Source organism: Alosa alosa, chromosome 5 (assembly GCF_017589495.1).
Source record: "Alosa alosa isolate M-15738 ecotype Scorff River chromosome 5, AALO_Geno_1.1, whole genome shotgun sequence".
Classification (NCBI taxonomy): Eukaryota; Metazoa; Chordata; class Actinopteri; order Clupeiformes; family Clupeidae; genus Alosa; species Alosa alosa.
In genome coordinates, this window is record NC_063193.1 from 15,317,105 (window position 1) to 15,336,915 (window position 19,811).

Genomic DNA, 19,811 nt, shown 5'->3' on the forward strand with positions numbered 1-19,811 from the left:
CTCAGTCAACAGTGAGTGATATGACAGTGTTACAGCTGAGGAGTATTACAGCGCTGCTGACATGCTTACATGCTCACACAAAGGAGTGTTGGCAGGCGCTCCACTTTAATTACACACAGCTTTTGTGTGCCGCATTAGAGACAGACTGGCAGCACACACACACACACACACACACACACACACACACACACAGACACACACACACACACACACACACAGTGTCAAAGCTCCACCAGGCAGATAAACACCACAACCCAAAAACTGCCAACAAAAATAGGGGCTCAATTAAATAATGTGGCTGGTTGTATTAGGCATGGCAGGCTGATGGCTGAAAGACAACATCTAATTACAGAAGCCTCCATTAATTCTGTGGAGGGAATTAAATGTAACCCTCAGAAAAGCAGGGGAGCAGAGAATGAAGGAGACAATGGGGAAAATAGTGAAGAGAAGAGAAGAGAAGAGAAGAGAAGAGAGAAGAGGAGAGAAGAGAAGAGAAGAGAAGATAAGAGAAGATAAGAGAAGAGAAGAGAGAAGAGCGGAGAAGAGGAGAGAAGAGAAGAGAGAAGAGGAGAGAAGAGGAGAGAAGAGGAGAGAAGAGGAGAGAAGAACTTCTATTAATACAAGCTGAGAACTTGAACACTGGGTAAGCATCTAGGCATATCATAATTACAATCATGGACTTCAGACCTAATTTTGATAATTGACAAAACAACAGCTGTTTCCACCCTCCAGTCTTGGATGAGTGTATGAAGACTTCTGCAGGCAGATAGTTAGGCCAAGGAAGAGGTGTTGTCTGTGAAGATGAGTATGAGTGTGTGTGTGTGTGTGTGTGTGTGTGTGTGTGTGTGTGTGTGTGTGTGTGGCTTTTGGAACTCACATTGTGGTAGTTCATGAGCTCCTTGGAGACCCCGGCGAGGCGGCGGGCCAGCAGCTTGCCTGCCTGAATGGCAGTTGGGGTCAGCTCCGGGCGGCCCTGGAAACACACAACACCGCTAATAACTCCAAACTCACCTCTTGCACTCAACCAACCTTCATCTCCTCACACAGTTACACACACATGTGTGCGCACGCATGCACGCACACACATGTTATCTCACACACACATACACACACAGAGACACACACACACACTGTGGGTTAACTGTAGGGTAATTGTAGGTTCATTCCACTCAACTGTTGCCAGCCCCTGAGCTCAGACTGGGAGAACTGCTCCCGCTCAGGTTTCCCTCGGAGCACAACCTGGGTGGGTTAAGAGCTTGACCTTCACTCTTCGGGGACAAAAAAGAATGGCTAAAATGGAAACCTGGCGACCCTTCACCCCTCACCTCTCACTCTGATCGCGGCGCGTCAGACAACCCCAAACACCTCGTTCACAGACGCAAAAACATCGACCGACTTTATTTTTTATTTTTTTAAAAGACAGAAGAATTCATGTTTCCACAGAACAGACGTCACCATGTGACTGGCACCAACATGAGCGATGGCACAGTGCCATGGTGTTGGAGATGCTCCAGTGTCTGTCTGTGGTTGGATAACACACCTATTGTGGTGTGTGTGTGCTGTGTGGCATGGTGAAAAGTGGAGCAATGTGGTGTAGGAGTCCTTCTACAGCTTCAGGCAGTGTGTGTGTGTGTGTGTGTGTGTGTGTGTGTGTGTGTGTGTGTGTGTGTGTGTGTGTGTGTGAGAGAGAGAGAATGTTTGTGTGTGTGTGTATGTCTGAGAGTGTATGTCTGAGTGTGTGTGAGGATGATTAATGTCATCACAACCTGTTTGATTACTTCCACACATCCTGTTGTTGCCCAGGAACATCACCTCTGGCAACGGTGTGGTGTTTGTGTGCGTAAGGGCGAGAGATGCTATGTGTATCACAGAGAAAAGCAGAAGAGGAAGAGATAGAATGAGATTGGGAGAAAGAGAGATATAGAGAGAGAGTGAGCAAGAGAGAAAGAGAATGAGAGAGAGAGAGAGAGAGAGAGAGAGAGAGAGAGAGAGAGAGAGAGAGAGAGAGAGAGAGAGAGAGAGCAAGTAGCCTGCCACCCAGCCTGCAGACCAATTATTGGCAGTTGCCAGGTGCACTTCTCAAAAAAAAGATGAAAAAAAAAGAAAAAGAATGAGGAAAGAATGAAAAAAGAGCCAAACAGCTGAGTCTACAGATACCATAGATCTCCAAGTCATGAGGAGCTTTCTGACAGGTAGCGGAGGAATGAGAGCCTCCTTGAAACGCGCTACCGGCCTCTCTTCAAAGGGCCCGTCTGAGCCGAGTGCGGCTGCGTTCCTGCCGGAGATGAGTGGCGTGCGCCAGCAAAAGCACAGCTGGCCCGGGCTGAGTGACAGGACAGAGCTTTCGCTCGCCACACTGAACGGCCAGGCCGAGCTTCTCTCTCGCTCTTAAAAAAAAAAAAAAAAAAAAAAAAAAAAAAAACACCTCAACCTCCCCACTGATTCCAAACACACAGATGAGAATTGGGAGAAGACAGAAAAAGAAAACCAAATAAATGCCAAACTGCGGTTTTGAAGGGGTTCAAGGTCGGGTGACTGACACCTACCAGGCTGATGTCGCCGATGGCGTAGATGCTGGGCACAGACGTGGCTTCGTTAGGGGTCACTACTATTTTGCCCGTCTCCGTGTCGAGCTGCACCCCGGCCTTCTCCAGGTTAAGGAGCTGGGACTCAGGAGCTCTGCCTGAGAATAGAGTCAGGGAGAGAAAGAGGTAGATAAGAATAAAAAACACACACACAGAGTTATGGGGTACAGGGATCCTGCACAGTGTTCCTCACGCATACCAAACCTCTGGCAGGCAACAGGCATAGCTTGCCTCTCTCTCCATCTTTCTTTCTCTCTCTCATGATGGAGGACTAAAATCTTATCCAGCAATTAGAAAAGCAAACATCTGGGGCAGCTGGCAGAAGAGGAACGTGTGTGTGTGTGTGTGTGTGTGTGTGTGTTGGGGGTGCAGGGACAGGCCTGTCTGTTAGCGGCTGGGCTAATGAGTAATGGGGAGGGCGCAGGACGCATCCCATCAGCCACCTGGGCCTCCGTATCATCCCCGCCACTTCCTCTGGAATAGACGAGTGATGCTGTCAACAGTCTCCCATCTCCTGCTCCTCTACACACACACACACACACACGCCATCACACACACGCACACAGACACACGCAAACACATACACACACGTACAATGTCCTGCTTATCCACAAATATACTTTTCTTTGTAATTCACCACCACAGGCACACTTATAATCTTCGTTTATTCAACATACACAACTACAAATCAAACACACACATACTGTACAAACATAGACAGATACAGTCTCTCCTCACAGTCACAGTATGACAAAGAGCACACACACACACACACACACACACACACACACACACACACACACACACACACCCCATCTCTTCTCCAGCTAGCCTTCTCCCCTCCGTTTTTGGATACCACAATAAACATCCTCCACCCTGCAGTCCTGCTCTGCTCTGCAGGACTCCGAGGTACCCACGTAGATGCTATCGGGCGACTAGAATAACAAACCCCCGAGACCCTCTTCCTGGCTGGAGCCAAGGAACAACTTCCTCCAACTGGGCCGGCCGCGGCGAGCTCCGAGCAGCAAGGAGGGGAGGTGTGTGTGTGTGTGTGTGTGTGTGTGTGTGTGTGTGTGTGTGTGTGTATGTGTATGTATGTATATATGTGTGTGTGTGTGTGTGTGTGTGTGTGTGTGTGTGTGTGTGTGGTGGGGGTGGGCTGGCCCCGCAGAGGGACCCCAACACTTTGCTCTTCCTGGAAAAAGGGGGTTAAGAGGAGCGGAGACAAGAAAAAAAATACAGAGTGAACAGGACCGCCACTGTTTTAGCGAGCTGTGCATAGCTAATCACGGCATTCTTACCTTCGGGATTGTGTGTGTGTGTGTGTTGTAGGATAGTGGTGGCGGTGGAGGCGGCTGCTCCCGAGTGTGATATCAGGCCTCGCGCTCACACACAAAGCTTTGACACACCACTCTCCCACAAACACACGCACATACATGAGCACTGAAACACAGAAGGGCTACACACACGGCCACACACACTGCTCTCAGTCCAGTATTTGGCTTCACATGTTCACAGGAGTCAAGTGTAGCTTGTGCATTAATGCAGTGGCCCAAGGTCAGCACAGCCCAGAGTGGGAGCAGTGTGTGTGTGTGTGTGTGTGTGTGTGTGTGTGTGTGTGTGTGTTCGCTTCTTGATGTTCCAGTTTACCTCCCCTCAAAGCACCTCATTGTTTATGCTTTACATTCCGCCAGCAACAGAAATCCTGGTGATCGCCCACAGGAATGCGCTCGATTGCGCTACTGATGCAGTAGACCAATGCCACACAGCATTTCAATTAGGGCTGGATGGAGCATCTGAGGATAGCAAACCAGCACTGATAAGGCAGTTCAATCACAGTGCCAAGTGCTCGACTTCAGAGTAAGTGCTGGACTGCACATTGTTAAATCAAAGTGAAATTCCCTCTGATCAATGACTGACCTGAGGGCTTTTTGAAAGCGTAGATAAGCCGCAGGCAGCGGTCAATAGCCGAATGGAGGCTGTTGGAGTTTACTTGGCTGACATAAGGTCACCAGCAGCAATTTCCTGCACTTTTTCCTTCAGACCAAAGTCTCTCACCAGTTGAGCCCATCTCAAAAGTTCTGACTGGATGAGCCATAGCAACGCCTGTAAAGCTCACTACTTCGGAGTCGAGGGGAGAGTCCTGGTGCCTTCTGAGGAGCCTTCGCAGTGGCCTTCGCTGCATTCCTCTTGTGACTGCTTCCGGCCCACTGGCCTGTCTGGCAGCCTCTACCGTGCCGTGCCGTCCATTGTGAGCTGAGGACACAACAGCAGCCCACGGAGGCCTAGAGATAAGCCCATTCATCCCAGACGGGCGACACACACACCCACACCCCCACGCACTGATGGGCAATGCCAGCCCATGGGCAGCCCGCATAGCCCGAGACCGAGAACAAAGCCTTGTTGTGGGCAAGCAGGCGAGGGGGAAATCTCAAGGTCCAGCCAGCTAATTAGCGGCAACGGCAATCTCCGCTTTTTTGGCGGGCCTCTAAACGAGACCTTATCATCTGAGCAAGGACGACGAAGAGGAAAGCGAAAGCCCCGAGACCAAAACGAGGGAGCGGGCGCAGCAGTACGTGACCAAAGCTCGTTCCTGCATGAGTGGTGGGGCAGAGACGGGGAAAAAACCATCTATTTCTGGCTGTAGCGTTTAAAAGAAATTGTTGTCGTGTAACATTCCAGACGCCCACTGGTAAACTAGAGCGAAAAAGTGGTTTGTTTTTGCTTGATGGACTGTACAGTATCTGACTTGTGCTATTGTTTTAAAAGCCCTACTAAAGCATTGGCAACACGGCACGTCATTTACGCGAAGCGCTTTCTCTGTAATGAGCATAATTTGAGGGTGTGACCATATATGAAAAAAAAAAAATGTTATTTTTCTTTGACTATTTATACTAGAGTCTGATATAGATGTACTCAGCATGAAGGCAGGTACAGTATAACACCATTCAGAACTCCACTTTCTGTCTGTCTGGTTGAAAAGAGAGAGAGAGAGAAAAAAAACAAAATGACAGCATTCCATGGGAAAGACAAATAATGTGAGTGCACACAGAGAGGCACGTGAAGACAGAGGAAATGTGAGCTTCCCCCGCCGCAAACAGCAGGAGCACCTGGACCAGGGTGCAGCCCAGAGGAAGGATTGCAGCGCTGGAGGGACGGGCCGCGGGAGGAAGGATGGGCCACGCGGAAGGGCAGAGAGGCTCCTCTGGGTGTTTGCGATGATGCCCAGGGCCGGGACGAGCCCTGTGGCAGGGGTCCGTTGGCCACGGACGGGGCCCCTGTAATGAGCGACGGGGGCCCCTTTCGTACCCCCGCTGAGGGGCCTGCCCACCGTCTGACCCCCAGTGTGTCGGGGTCGGCAGTGGGGAAGTGGAGCATCCGCTCATCAATGCAGAAAGACAACACATCATGTCGAGCCTATAGCATAGACAGACACAGATGGCATAGACAGACACAGATGGCCTCCGACGGACCACATGCCTCACACGCGGATGGGTAGTTTACAGTAGGCATTTCCAAAACGATTTCCAATTTACACTGCACATTATGGCAACTGTAATACGCAGTACCTACACTGTTCAGTTCAAGCATCAGGGCCCGTATTCACAAAGTATTTTATCTTACCACTGAGTACACCTAAAATCGCACTAAAAGATTTTAGCTAGGAGTTTTCTCTTAAAAGTTATTCACAAAGCCTCTCAGGCCTAGCCTAGAAATCTAGACGCACCCTAGCGGTTGCTGCCAGGGCTAGTCTAGCAACTCTCCATTGGCTTGTGAGCTCAAAAAATTAAACTTCTATCAGGCCAATCACATCGTGTATAAAGTCGTTAGGCGGGCTTAACATAATGATGAGTTGCAACGGTTTGGCTTGAATTCCCTGATACTTGAAAACAAAGAAGATGGATGTTGCTGTTGGCGAACAGTCTGACACGAGTTAAGCTTTTTTTAAGTTGGAAAGTTTGAACTAGCGAACTAGCTCCGCTGGTGGGAAAACGCATGGGACTCATAGCGCTGTCCTATTGTGTGCAGAGGGAATTTGAAAGACAACTGATTATCCCGCCCCTTGGACTGAGCACTGCGAACGGTGAGTGCCCAGACCCTACATTTTAATGTGGGTCTGGCTCGTCAGGCTCTCTCAGGCCTACTCTTAGTAAGGAAAAATGACAACTCCTAAACTAAGAGTGAGTCTTCATTGCTATGGTTGACGTCATTACTCATGCACAAGCTTGATCGAAGTGACCACCTTGACTGGCTGATGATTATAACGCAGGAATGCCAAAAACCTCCCCTACAACGATAAGTGACAGGTGACAGGTCTTTGCTGGTGAGAATGCGTGCGCTACAGAAGTACCGCGAGGATAGAAGATTATGCTAAATAGCCCAAATGAATAAAGAGTAGCCTAGTAGCATAATGAAATACACTACGGATTGATGCATTATCTTTGCAACATGTTTGACATAATCTTTATGAAGACACGTAGCCTACATTTGTAAATAGGAGAAACAATCTAACAATTTGATTTACAATGAAACGTTACTTTTTGTTTTCATGTTGACAATGAATGGTTTTGGTTGTTGTTGGTGGCGTTATTGCATCACTTAGTTACAATGCACAATTATTCCTTCTTTTAAGCGGTCACAGACTTAGGTGCTACTTTTAGGTCTAAAATGCCTTGTGAATTACTCTTAGTCAAAAAAAGTCCTAAAGGTACGAGTGACACGGCCATTATTTTTAGGAGTTGCTCCTAAATTCGCCAGTTGGGAGCTACTTTAGCCTTAATATTCTTTGTGAATACTGGCCCAGAGCACTAATACTCCTAACTTACTAATAAATGAACTAAGGACAAATAAGAATATCAGAATAACACTATTTTTTAAATTAAAAAAGACTTTCAATACACTCACAACATGCACATTGCTCCATTATGTAGAATGATGGTGGGGAACAGATAAAAGAACTGAAGTGTCTGTGGCTAGTCTAGCAATGAAACATCTTGTGGACATGATAATGAATGTGTGGGAAAGGATGCTAATAACTAATGGACCTCCAAGAGGGAAGACACATATGTGGAGCTAATGGAATCCGCATGGTTTTCCATAAAATAGAAATCCATAGCTACACACACACACACAGAGTTGGAGAGAAACACACACAGGGCTCACAAAGTTACGGTGGGAAATCTGAGCAATGGTCCATGTGCCATTTTTTTAAGAGGAAATCAGCAAGACTTTGGGACCATCTAGAAATAAATAAACTGTCACTGGAGTGCTGGCTGGCGGATACGTGGGATATTCAACCCCCCCACACCCCCATTGTCCTGCCCCAAACGGAATGAAACCAGAGAAACGAATGAGAGATGGACTGAGTGAGCGACGCGAGCGGGAGAGCAGACACGCATCTGTCTCCAATGGCACGAGAAAAGAAAAGAAAAGAAAAGAAAGAGCACAAAAAAGAAATATGAGGAGAAAAAAACAAAAAAACGAGTGAATATGACATGGTCCCCAGTCGGCGGCGGGTGTTTTTCCGCAGGCCTGGCACGGGGCAGGAAGGGCCGCAGGGCGGGAGAACAAAGGAGGGAACGCGGCGACCCGTGGCCCTTGGCACATCCTGGAGCGGGGCGGCTGCGCTGATTTAGCCCTCCCCTGGTGCCTGCGCCGCCCCCACTTTATTGCCTTGTTTTCGGGGGCCTGAGTGTCCCCAGTCTGCTGACGCGGCGCTACTCAGTACAGTGTGTGACAGTGAGGAGCAACGGCTGTGAGGTGTGTCGGTGTGTGTGTGTGTGTGTGTGTGTATGTATGAAAAAGTGAAGGACCTTATAAGCTCAGTGATGTGATTCAATTTATGATGCTTTGTCTCAGGGTGCCTGTGAAAGTAGATCTGAGCGCTTCAGAGTGGATAGGTGAAATCTGCCAAATGGTAAAATTGATAAGTGTGAGCAGCGGACGACTCAGAACAGGAAATGGCCCTCATGACTGATTACTCCATTGTACGTGCTAGTCTCATGAGTCTCACTGACCACTTTTGCCTTGGATGAAGATCGTGCACTGTCCGCCAGACAATTGAAAAGCACAAAGAATGTATCGTCTATAAAACCTACCCACTAAAGATCCACTTTAAAACTCAAATATATACAGATCACAAATAAAAACTATTCTTCCTTCCCAAAAGCTACAAACAGCAGCCTGTTGCCCTAAGCAATCAGGAGATTTTGTTTACTTAAAGAAAGACTGCAGTGACTGGTGTTGCTTGTTGACATGTTTCTTGAGACACAACAATGACTGTCCTCTCTCAGACGACTCACCCACAGCCCAGAGTACTGAGTCGAAGGTGTCGGTCTCGTCCTTCTTCGTGAAGGTATTCGTCCAGGTCACCTGGAGACCCCCAGAGGTCAGCTTCTCCACCTTCTTAGGGGCACACTTCCAGGCAAACTTGGTGCCATAGGCCTCCATATAGTCAGTCACCAGTCCGGCCATTTGCTAAAAAAGTGAACAATGACAATAAATCTCCTAAATAAATCTCTTAAACAATACATTTTTTCCCCCAGCAATAAGCCAGAGCAACTCTACAAACAGCACTTACATAAGCATGATTTTAAAATTGCGTTACAGACAATTGTACACCTACACTGTAGAGTGGAAATTACCAGTGAGACCTTTATTATTAATGAAGAAGAAAAATACAGAGTTAGAAAACACAAGTCTGGCCAAGTCGGTCTTCCTGTTATTGCCAGACGGGCTGCTAGCCTGAGTGTGGTGAGTCACCTCACAAGTGTCTGACACAAGTCAACTTTTCTGACGCTGCTGCAGGCAGTGGCAAACACACACACACACACACACACAGGTGTAATGTGAGAAGAACACACACACACACAGAGATGCATGCACACACACGTCAAAGGACAAACATTTTGTCTGCAAGCAAGATCATTGATTAAACTTGTCAGCAGGTGCTTCCGTGTTATTTTACGTGTTATCATGTCCTGATACACAAATCAGTCATTGTGAAATTAAATCATATGTAATAGTACACAGTATATATATATATATATATATATATATATATATATATATATATATATATATATATATATATAACATAACAGTATGATTCCTATATAGCCCGGTTTTAACCGAACACTGACACATCCAAACACTAAGCATTTTCCTCTGTATCCTCTCTATCCACAGTTTCCCAGCAGCAAAATGTAAGTAGAATAGTAATATATAACAAACATCCAAACAGGCAAACTAGTGCTCCAGCAGTCAACTGAGATAAATGGGACATTTCTCATTTCTCTTGTGCTAAACAATCATAATTTCATTGATTCAATTTTTCAGTTCATTTACAAAATGAACTATGGCAGTCAAAATTACAACATGTTCTGTCAACACTGGCAATTAGAACACCAAGTCATGAACATAATGGCTGCCAAAGGGGCAAGGCTTTCAGTGTCATTAACCACACATAATGTGCAAATCAGTCCAGGCAATTTAGTAGTCCATTCTGCAGGCATTCTAACACCATGAACTGAAATGTATTTCATGACACATTTCATTAACTCACATCCATTATTATAAGACAAAACATTTTTACATTACATCTTACTGATACTGTTTTTCTTATTCCGCCATGCCTGGACAGAAATATAATTATCACTCTTATTTTGATACACAAACAAGACCAAACCACAACTGTACATAGCCTGAAATTGATCAGTGTTGACAGAGTCTTCACACGAAGCTGCACCTCTCCCTGCCCTCTGTGCTAGCTCTGCTCATGTGAAGAAGATGAAGTACACACATTCAGATGCTCAGGCACCTGGAAAGGAGACAATAAGCTACACAAGAGAGCAAACGCACAGCCTGCGCCCATACCTGGTCAAACCCCCGGAGGGCGATGCTGCGCACCATGATGGTGGTGTCCAGACCGATGCCCGTCAGGAAGCCTGCACACTCCAGGCCCACATCTGCACCGGCACGAGTTCAGGAGACATACACCACTACACAAACCTCCAACCTCCAAACAAGATGCATCACACATACACAAGTATAGATGTACACACACACAGGTCACTTTTTTTCCCCAGTATTTCCCACTAACTGTTTGGTTTTTATATATATATATATCCACCCAGTCATATCTAATCATATTTATTTTGTTTATGTATCCCATCCCATATTTATCTTTATTCTGTGTTGCTTCCAGTCTCAGAGTTACCAAACAATTTCGTTATATGCCTACAATGATCAAGCGGGTGGTAATGTAATGGTTAAAGAACTGGGCTAGCGTGCAGTAGCCTAAAAGTTGCTCCGCTGACAATGTTTCCCACAGAATTGAATTCTATTTTTGGTGGCAGGTTAGGGGGGTGATCACAATTTTTAACAAATTTGCTATAATATAGTTGACATATGTAAGGTCACCACGGACAACAGTGTAAGTGTCTCATATGCCATACGTCTCTCTACAGCGTGTTATGACGAGATGAAAACAACAGGCACACTCCACCCAAACTGGACTGGCAGAACAGAAGGATACAGCTGGCACCCACCACGAGCCTGAAAAAGACACCAGAGAGAAAGCAGTTCCATTTACACTTAGCGCCATTCCCACATGAACAAGTGAAGTGCAGCCTATTCCTTTCAGCACATCACGCCTTCCCCCTCCTACACAATAGAGAGCCTATATGTTCTACTTCCCTACGGTGTCTGATACGGTGCCAAATTCAACAGTGAACATACAGGTAGGCGAGCCACAGGGGTGTATTTCTGAGGAACGCTGAAGTGATGAAAGTGGCCAGGTTCAATTACTCAACAGTGACAAACGGATCCAAGCAGAGAGGAAAGGGGGATGGGGGGTATAAAATACATATAGCAACTAGGCAGTTGGTCAAGTTTGCAAGGTTTTGGTTTTTTAAAAGTGGCTGTCTGTACCAGCCTTAGACCAAATCTACTATGTGTGTGTGCATGTCTGTGTGTTCCTGGTGACTTGCAAGTGTGTCTGCTTGTATGAAATATTGGTGTGCTACTGTGGTTATACATGGGCACGTACCACACCCATGTAACATGTTGTTTGCGTGTCCATGTCATATGCTTGTGGATGTAGACACATACACATGAGTCTGTGTCCCAGTCTGTGTGTGTGGCCTAGGTGGAGTGCTTCCATAAATCCATGCCCGAAGGAAAGCTAATTGCTAATGTCAGGAGCTAATCCCCATGGCTGTGGCGCGTTTCCCGGCTTAGGGTCTACTCACGGCCCCGCTGACTGAAGCCCGCATGGAACTCCAGCTCGACCAGTGACAGCGCTCACACATTCACACACACACACACATACAGCTGTGCTTCAGCTTTTACCAACACCAAAGGCATAATTAGAGAGGGAATTAGGACAAGATCTCTAACATAGCCCTGCACTTTCATCACAGTGTTGTCTCACACACACACACACACACACACACACACACACACACACACACACACACACACACACACACACACACCTACATGACATCTCAGAAGAGGCTGCTTGTACTTAGCCAGCACAGTCTGGAAAAGGCCTCTTACGGAGGGGCCTCAAGTACAGAGTGTCTGCGTCTGACAAGCCGACTCCATTGTGGAGGGGAAGGGAGTCATTGTGCCAAGAACAAAAGCTAATCCTGATGGGGAGGAGAGAGAGATGGTTTTGCTATTAAGAGTATCGCTAATGGACTGCAAGTCTGGAACTCCCTGTGCAACATTCTTGCATATAGAACCCCCACACACACACACACACACAGACACACGTACATCTGTGTCTCTGCTGGCAACAGTAGTGTGAGACGTCTGGGAAGCCTTGAAGCCCCTGCAGTAGTCTGGAGGCCACAGATGGCATGAGTGGGCGGATGGAGGCAGGGCACTGGAAACAGCACTCTAACCTTGGGCACCAGTACTGGACGCAGTCACCCCATATGACACGACTCTGGCACTCTGGCCGTCATTTACACTTATGCTTTGAGACTGATTCCATGTGCAGCAGATATTGGTATAGTTATTGATCATTTAAAGTTCCCACTGCAAAATGATATCGAGCAATCACACTGATTTACCATCATAGTTGAGATCGTTGGTAACCTTCCACAAAAAAAAAGAAGTTAAATGTTTCTTTGAAATAATTTGAAACTGATACAAGTAATCAGCTTTCATCATTGTTTATTCCATGGTTAATGCAAATTAGGCTTCCCTTTTGTCTCTCTATTCAACAGGATATAGATAAAACTTCATATAGATCCACTTCAGAATAATCCACTGATCTTGGGTGTCATTATCCTGTTGTAGGACCTATGACCTATGACTGAGACTGAGCTTTCAGATAATGAGGCTGTCTGTTTCGCTCCAGGATGCCTTCTAGTCTTGAGTTCATATTGTGCCCTGCACAGATTCAAGGCACCCTGGGCCAAATGCAGCAAGCAGCATCAAAACATAACCGTGCCTGCTCCATTTAACAAAACAGGTATGGTGTTCTTTTCTTTGACACATTAAATTTATCATCTGTGAACATAGAACTGATGTGAAAAAGCTCGCCAAAAAGCTCCAGTTTCATCTCATCAGTCCTAAGAACATTTCTCCAGATGGATTGTGACTTGACAATAAGCATTTTAGCCCATTCCAGTCTGACTTTTTAATGTTTTTCTTTCAACAGTGGAGTCCTCCAAGGAGCCCACTGTTGTCCAAAAACCTATGGTGTGATGTGATCATACAAGGATGTATCTTGACCTTGACCTTGACAGTTTTCTTTGGCTCTTTGTGTTCCAATTTGCACCATCATTTCTATTATAGTCTGGGGTCAGTTTTTCTCTTGCGGTCACATCCAGCGACCGTGGCTACTGTCCCATGCACCTTAAACTTGTTCAGAATATTATGTGCAATTGTGGTCACTGGAAGATCAAGCTGCTTGGAGATGTTCTGATAGCCTTCACCCTTAACATGTTTGTTTATAAAGTGTGTCTTTCTGATCCCCTAAGGCAACTCTTTCCTTTGATTTCTCTGGTCCATGTTCATTTAGGTGCAGACAATGTTACCAAACAGCAGAGTGACTACTTTTTTCCATTCCATAATACTAATTATGGTGAAACAGCTTTAAACATCCCTATAATCCAATAATTTATCAGCTTTTTTAGGGGTATCAAAACAATTCTCTAGGTCATTTTAGAATATCTTTGTAAAATAAACATCAAATGATCTCTTTTCAAACTTTATGTGCTTTATTCTATTATATGCCAAAAGGCATGCAGCTCTACATGACCAAATTGCTTCGAATTTCATCACTTTTAAGGATTCAGCCACGACTGTAGTCACTTTGAATGGGACACATGAGTCAAAAACAAAACACCACTACCAGCATCTCAGACAGGAGTTCTTTGTAAGTAATTGTGTTTACTGATTGCACAAATAGCAAAGACATATTTCTTGTTGGTGCATTATCATTGTTATGATGGCTCCATGTCAACAACACCACCAACAACAAAAACAACAACCCTGTTCTTTCACTGCAGCTCTTGGCAGGAGACCGGCCTCTAACCAGAACCCTCTTTGGAGGCATCATGGCATCGCCACGGGCAAAGGTAGAGGCAGGGTGACTGGGGCAGGCCCTGGAGACTGATCGTGAAGCACGAGAGGAATGCAGAGAGCAAACACAAGACTCCCACCCCGCTCCGGCACCCAGCGCAGGCGGACACTGGCGCACGCACACAAACACAAACAAGGACGGGCCTCTCTTTATCCACTTAATCTCCCCGCGGCACGACTACGATTTCGGAGCAAGGCCTTGCTCCTCTCAAAGGACGTCATGCAACAAATGCGTACACACATACACAGGCACGCTTACAACTGACATAGAACCTGCGAGTTTAAAAACAGGACCATGTCATGTCAAAAAGAGGTGAATGAGACCTCAAAGAGGTGAGTGAGCAACTAAAACGCCCTGGTCACACACTGCAACCTTGTTTCACAATAGGGAAACGCGCAGTGGCTGCTTGAGGTGGGGATGATTGAGCTTCCCAAGGGCTTACAAACCACCCTCAAAGACACTACAAGGGCAGCTGTATTTGTACAAGTGGCTGAATCATTTTTTGATTCCCCACAGGTGCCTTGTCAAGTCATTGTGCGCGTACAGGAGAGATCGGTCATGCGTGAAGGGATTTCAGATTGCTACTGTAGACAGGGTTATACATGTTGGGCTAGTCAGCCAGACTTCCTTCAGTATCTGACAAACGATCAACAACATCAGTTACCGCAAAGAGAAACTTTCCCAATCACATGCAGGGAATTGCGTTTCCATATCCACTCAGCCAACTGAGCCTCTGACTACAGGGCCTCTCTGGGCTGCTCCTAAGGGCCCCTTCTGTAGCTGTTTGGACTGAGACCTGGCTGGACTCAGGCCCTGACTGGACACCGCAGTGAGGACTCTTGATTGGCTGAGTACACTTCATTGGGCTAATCCCGCATCATGATTAGGCTGCACTGAGTCGATCAGTTGCGATTTCCACTGGGGCCTGGGAAGGGAATAGGAGTAGAATTAGGAACCCATTTTCCTACATTAATGCCGGAATACAAAATCCATGACAAATGGATTAAATGTCTCAAATGAAAGCATTTCAACAAACAGTTTCATCTTCACAGCAGGAGGCCCATGAATGCTGAAGCAATGGGGGCACCAGCTGGGCTGAGCTACTGCCAGCACTGTCTAAATGCATCATAAGTGCATCTCAATAATGCACCAAGAGAGAGCGGTACCAAGAGGCCAGACTAGAGCACTGAACAAGTTGATTTGATTTTAACAGCATGATCTAGGACTTTTCGGGGCTTTTACAGCCTACAAGGGAACAACTCCCCAACTTCTGAAAACATGCTATACAAGACCCTGCTGGATTCAGTTTCATTCACTTGTCACCTACTACTCAAGGACCCAGTATACTTCTGAAAACTCACAATCCTTGACTGCAAATTCCTGTAGACCAAAAGCCCATCTGTCCAGGGCAAGCAGGAGAGTTCTACTTTCATCCCTAGGTACCACGGCGTGGAAACGACTTGGAGTGTATGTAGACTTCTGACCGAAAAACGCAGGGGAGGTTTTAAAGTAAGTAGACGTGCTTCGTATTTGAAGAACTACCTTTCATCGTTGCTCACAGACACATTCCATGAGGTGCTAATATGGCTTCAGTGTGAACAGATCACCGTCTCTTCACGCCTGTAGGTCCGTCAGGGCCTTAATGACCACCAACAAGTACCGACGGCTATTCCACAGGCAACCAGCACATGCCTGTCCATCTCATTTTCTCCTTTCTTGCTCTTTTTCTGTCCATCTGTCTTCCATCCATCTCTCTGTCTCTCTCTCTCATTTCACCTCATTCAGGTGCGTTCTCCCTCCCTCCGCCCTGGCTGTCATTCGTCGGGACCATTGGCGGGTCCTATGGGCCAGACGCATGCTGGCCTGCTGACCCCTCTCTCTCTCTCTCTCTCTCTCTCTCTCTCTCCCCTTCTGTCCTCTCCCTACCCCACCTGCACAGACCAGACAGCTTGACTCCAGAGAGAGAGAGAGAGAGAGAGAGAGAGAGAGAGAGAGAGAATCCCAGGACCCACCTCTCAGCACTCTCTCACAGTGGGATTTTAAGACAACCAGATCCAGCTCAAATAAAGACATCCCAGTCTAGTTAGCCACTCTACAAACTAAGAGTTGTAAAAGAACAGCTCTTAAAACTACCCTTACAAAGCTACAGCAGAAAAAAGAACTAATTAAAAGGACATTGTGATAATAGTACAGAAAACTGGGGAAAAATTGAGTTTGAACATATGCACTGAGCTGCACTGCCATCAAGTGGCAAGGACCAAATACAGCATACAGCAATTTCAACCCTAGGATTAGAGAGTGAGATTGAACAGGTCATAGCTGGATTAAATCAGTAAGTCTAAGAAGTATGCCACGGCACTTAGGCAAGAATTCACACGATGGACCACACGCCCAGTGGAAAAGGAAAGCAAGTATAAATAAAGATCTAATTCAGATCTAGATTACCTCCACTGTAATCGCTAAAAGGCTTTCAAAAACAGCTTTTTAGCGATTACAGTGGAGGTAATTACAGACCAGTCCAGAAAGAAGCTGATAATGTTTGGCCTCTAAAGGAGTGCCAAATGCTCAATTAGCTAACCCTAACCCGTCTAAACGAACACTACTATATTTTTAGTATACAATTAGAATTAATCTCTTCTGGAGCTCTATTGTGTGTTAACTAAAAGCGGCAAGTACTGCAGTAAATGGTAGTCAGATTGGACTTCCTGGACTATTGACAGACAGACAGACAGACAGACAGACAGACAGACAGACAGACAGACAGACAGACAGAACTCACGTCTTTCCAGGTGACTCTTTGAGCCAGAATATATCGTCACTGGTGATCCCATGCTCTATCGCTCCAGGGACCTGAGGTGGGGCAGAAAAAAACAACAACAGCAATTTTGGCTGAGTTCCAGAGTTATCATTTTGTTTTCGATCGAGCCCTTCCAAAAGATGTTCGAGTGACGTCTATGCTCTGTCATCGTGTGGAGGCAGATGGATGGCTGCGGGCGCTCTCAAGGTTACAAGCAAGAGCTCATGATCACATCTTTTACAGACAGGAGGGCTGTGGGATGACACAACGGTAGCCCCTCTGCCAACAGCAGCAATAATGCTCTCCCACTGCTCTGGTTATCGTACAAGGTCAGTCTGCTGTTATAGACAGCGGGAGAGAATGAGTGAGACAGAGAGGGAAAAAAGATAAATAGAGACAGACTCAAAGGGAGACAGGCGAAGAGAGAAAGAAAGAGAGAGAGAGAGGATAGGTGGGAGAAAGAAGGACAAACGCACAGACAACAAAGAGGTAAAGGGAGGTGGCCCAAGGACTTACATGTGTGGGGTACTTTGGCCGGCCTCCAGTGGCGATCACAATGTTCCTGGCAGTGAGAGTCGTCTGCAGACAGAGGAGGAATCATTTGAGAGGGTCAGTGAGTTCAGACTCCGGCCTTCACACCGCCGGCCAGCTGCTTAGGTGCTGCTGCTGCACACTGACAACTTTAGTTGGATGCAATGCAATTGAAAGGGCACGGGGGCAAATTAAAGCCAAGCTGTCTGAGCTTGAATGTGCGATAAATATTTCACCTCTTTGCCTCTGGCGGTTACTCCTTTGATTGTGTGTTCATCAACCAGGCTGCCCTTCATGTTGAGATATTTCACTTTCCTGCCATGCAGAACAAAAGAGGGTGAAATGTCAGGGACCACTGAACGCTTTTAAAGTGATACCGCCAATGTAACTGACAAAAATCAATTAATGCATTCATCAAAGGCCTGCTGGTCAGGATCCGGACCAATTTTTGGAGCCTCTAATCAAAGGCTTGAAAAGATTCAAATCCACATAAAGTTTACAGAAAGCCTGGTCATGTTTAAATGAATAACAGACATCAGATCCTTAGAAAAAAAAAGTATTCCTCTGATGATGTGGGATGCCAGTGTAAAATCAAATTATATACAGGTCCAGGTCAGCCGGTATACTGCTTATCAGAAGAGGTTGACTAGAGGCAATAATCAATGGCCTGGCCATAACTAGTTGTAACTGGTTGGCACAGTCCTCCTGACTGTTTTTAACTGTTGAAGTATTTTCTCACTTGTCTTGTAGCTGAACTCGATGACCCCAGTTCAGTGATTTCACATGATTCTGCACAGCTGCTGACAAAGTGGCCCTGTGACGCAGCAGATTAATGGAATTAATATATTAACATTAAAGATAAGCAACAGTCACACTATGAAGGATTCGTTTACACAAGACTTGAGAACATACCTATGGCAACACTGCCCTCTCGTGCCAACACTTATGGTTTACACTATAACAACCTTTACACAACACCAATTCCACAACATATCCACTAGATGACATAATTGAGTACCAGTGACGACCAAGGTAGGAGCTAAATGCCGTCTATAATACAGTATTAATAGAAGACAAGTTATCAAATGTGTCCGCCATGCATTTCAGTAATGTATTAGCCTACCAATCATGCGATGCAGGGCCCGGTATCGTCCAGCCGTATTTCTGCGCATCTTTGATTGCAGTGCCGAAAAGAGCGGCTTGGTGCATCAGTTTCTTTGGTATGCACCCAACATTTACACATGTTCCTCCTAAACCCCATTTAGTACCTGAAGGGATGACATGTATACAGTTTATAGTTCATATTTCCAAATGTTGCTAAGGCATAAGGAATCAACAGCAACGGGAAAAGAAAGGGACGGGGTTGCAAACCTTTGGCTGATGGTTCTACATAATCCAAGACAGCAACCTTCTTCCCGAGCTGAGCAGCTGTGGGAGAACCAAGTGTAAGTTACGTCCAAGTGAATAATGTCCTACATCTTGCACAGTTCATAGCGTGGTTGTCTACCGATCTGCTCTGGACTTCGCCAGTTGTACCATACCTTCCTTAGAGCATGCCAGACCTCCGGAGCCTCCACCAATGACCACGACATCATAGTCAAATTTACCTGAAATAACACGAGTTATTTTATGTCTATGAAGAGGTTTTCACATGCTGTCAAAGTTTGGACACTGGAGAAGTAGACTTGCTAGCTTACTTAAGTCACTGTTTACTTAGTTAACTACATAGCTAAATTATTATTGTACAAGTATCGTTAACCTTAATACAGCCGAATCGGCTATCAATATAAGAAAAGCAGGCTAGTTTCATTAACGAGGTAAAAATACACACATACCTGTCAAATTTCTGGTTGATGTATGTAAGCAACCTACGGATTTTAACCTGTGCCTGCCTCTACAGAAGGCTGCCATGTTGTTTTTGACAAAGGACCCCTTTCCTTCAATATGTGTCTAGTACGATGCCTGAAATTTGATATATTAAAAAAATAATAATAATAATTGTGTCTTAATTATTTTTATGATTAGCATAGTTGTTCTAAATTTGAAAGTATTTTTCTAATAGGCCTATTATACATTTACATAATAGCCAATATAGTCCGAAATCTGGAAGGAAAAGTGATATTGGCCATGTTCACCATGGTCAGGAGTGCACGGCGGTTAAAGCAACACCAGAGTTTTTTGGTTCCTTAAAATAATGTTTCCAAAATCGTTTCAGTGGTTCATCAACTCGTAACAGGGTGAACGGCACTTCTGCATTCCCTTCGACACCCTCTATCGGCTTTAACAGCTGTAGCCT

At 45.8% G+C, this 19,811-nt stretch overlaps 1 protein-coding gene across 1 annotated transcript in view; it reads right to left on the bottom strand.

The window, feature by feature from the left end:
• The window catches only part of txnrd2.2 (thioredoxin reductase 2, tandem duplicate 2), a 36,389-nt gene extending 16,963 nt beyond the window's left edge, over positions 1-19,426 (bottom strand). The window contains exons 1-13 of the mRNA XM_048242934.1: positions 19,351-19,426; positions 19,057-19,122; positions 18,887-18,943; positions 18,639-18,783; positions 18,255-18,329; positions 17,752-17,830; positions 17,501-17,563; positions 16,967-17,037; positions 11,122-11,141; positions 10,461-10,552; positions 8,888-9,062; positions 2,547-2,683; positions 878-973 (exon numbers count right to left, since the gene is read on the bottom strand). Coding sequence (XP_048098891.1) covers positions 878-973; positions 2,547-2,683; positions 8,888-9,062; positions 10,461-10,552; positions 11,122-11,141; positions 16,967-17,037; positions 17,501-17,563; positions 17,752-17,830; positions 18,255-18,329; positions 18,639-18,783; positions 18,887-18,943; positions 19,057-19,122; positions 19,351-19,426 — 1,152 coding nt within the window. The remainder of the gene's footprint in view (positions 1-877; positions 974-2,546; positions 2,684-8,887; positions 9,063-10,460; positions 10,553-11,121; positions 11,142-16,966; positions 17,038-17,500; positions 17,564-17,751; positions 17,831-18,254; positions 18,330-18,638; positions 18,784-18,886; positions 18,944-19,056; positions 19,123-19,350) is intronic.
• Between the last annotated feature and the right edge of the window lie 385 nt (positions 19,427-19,811).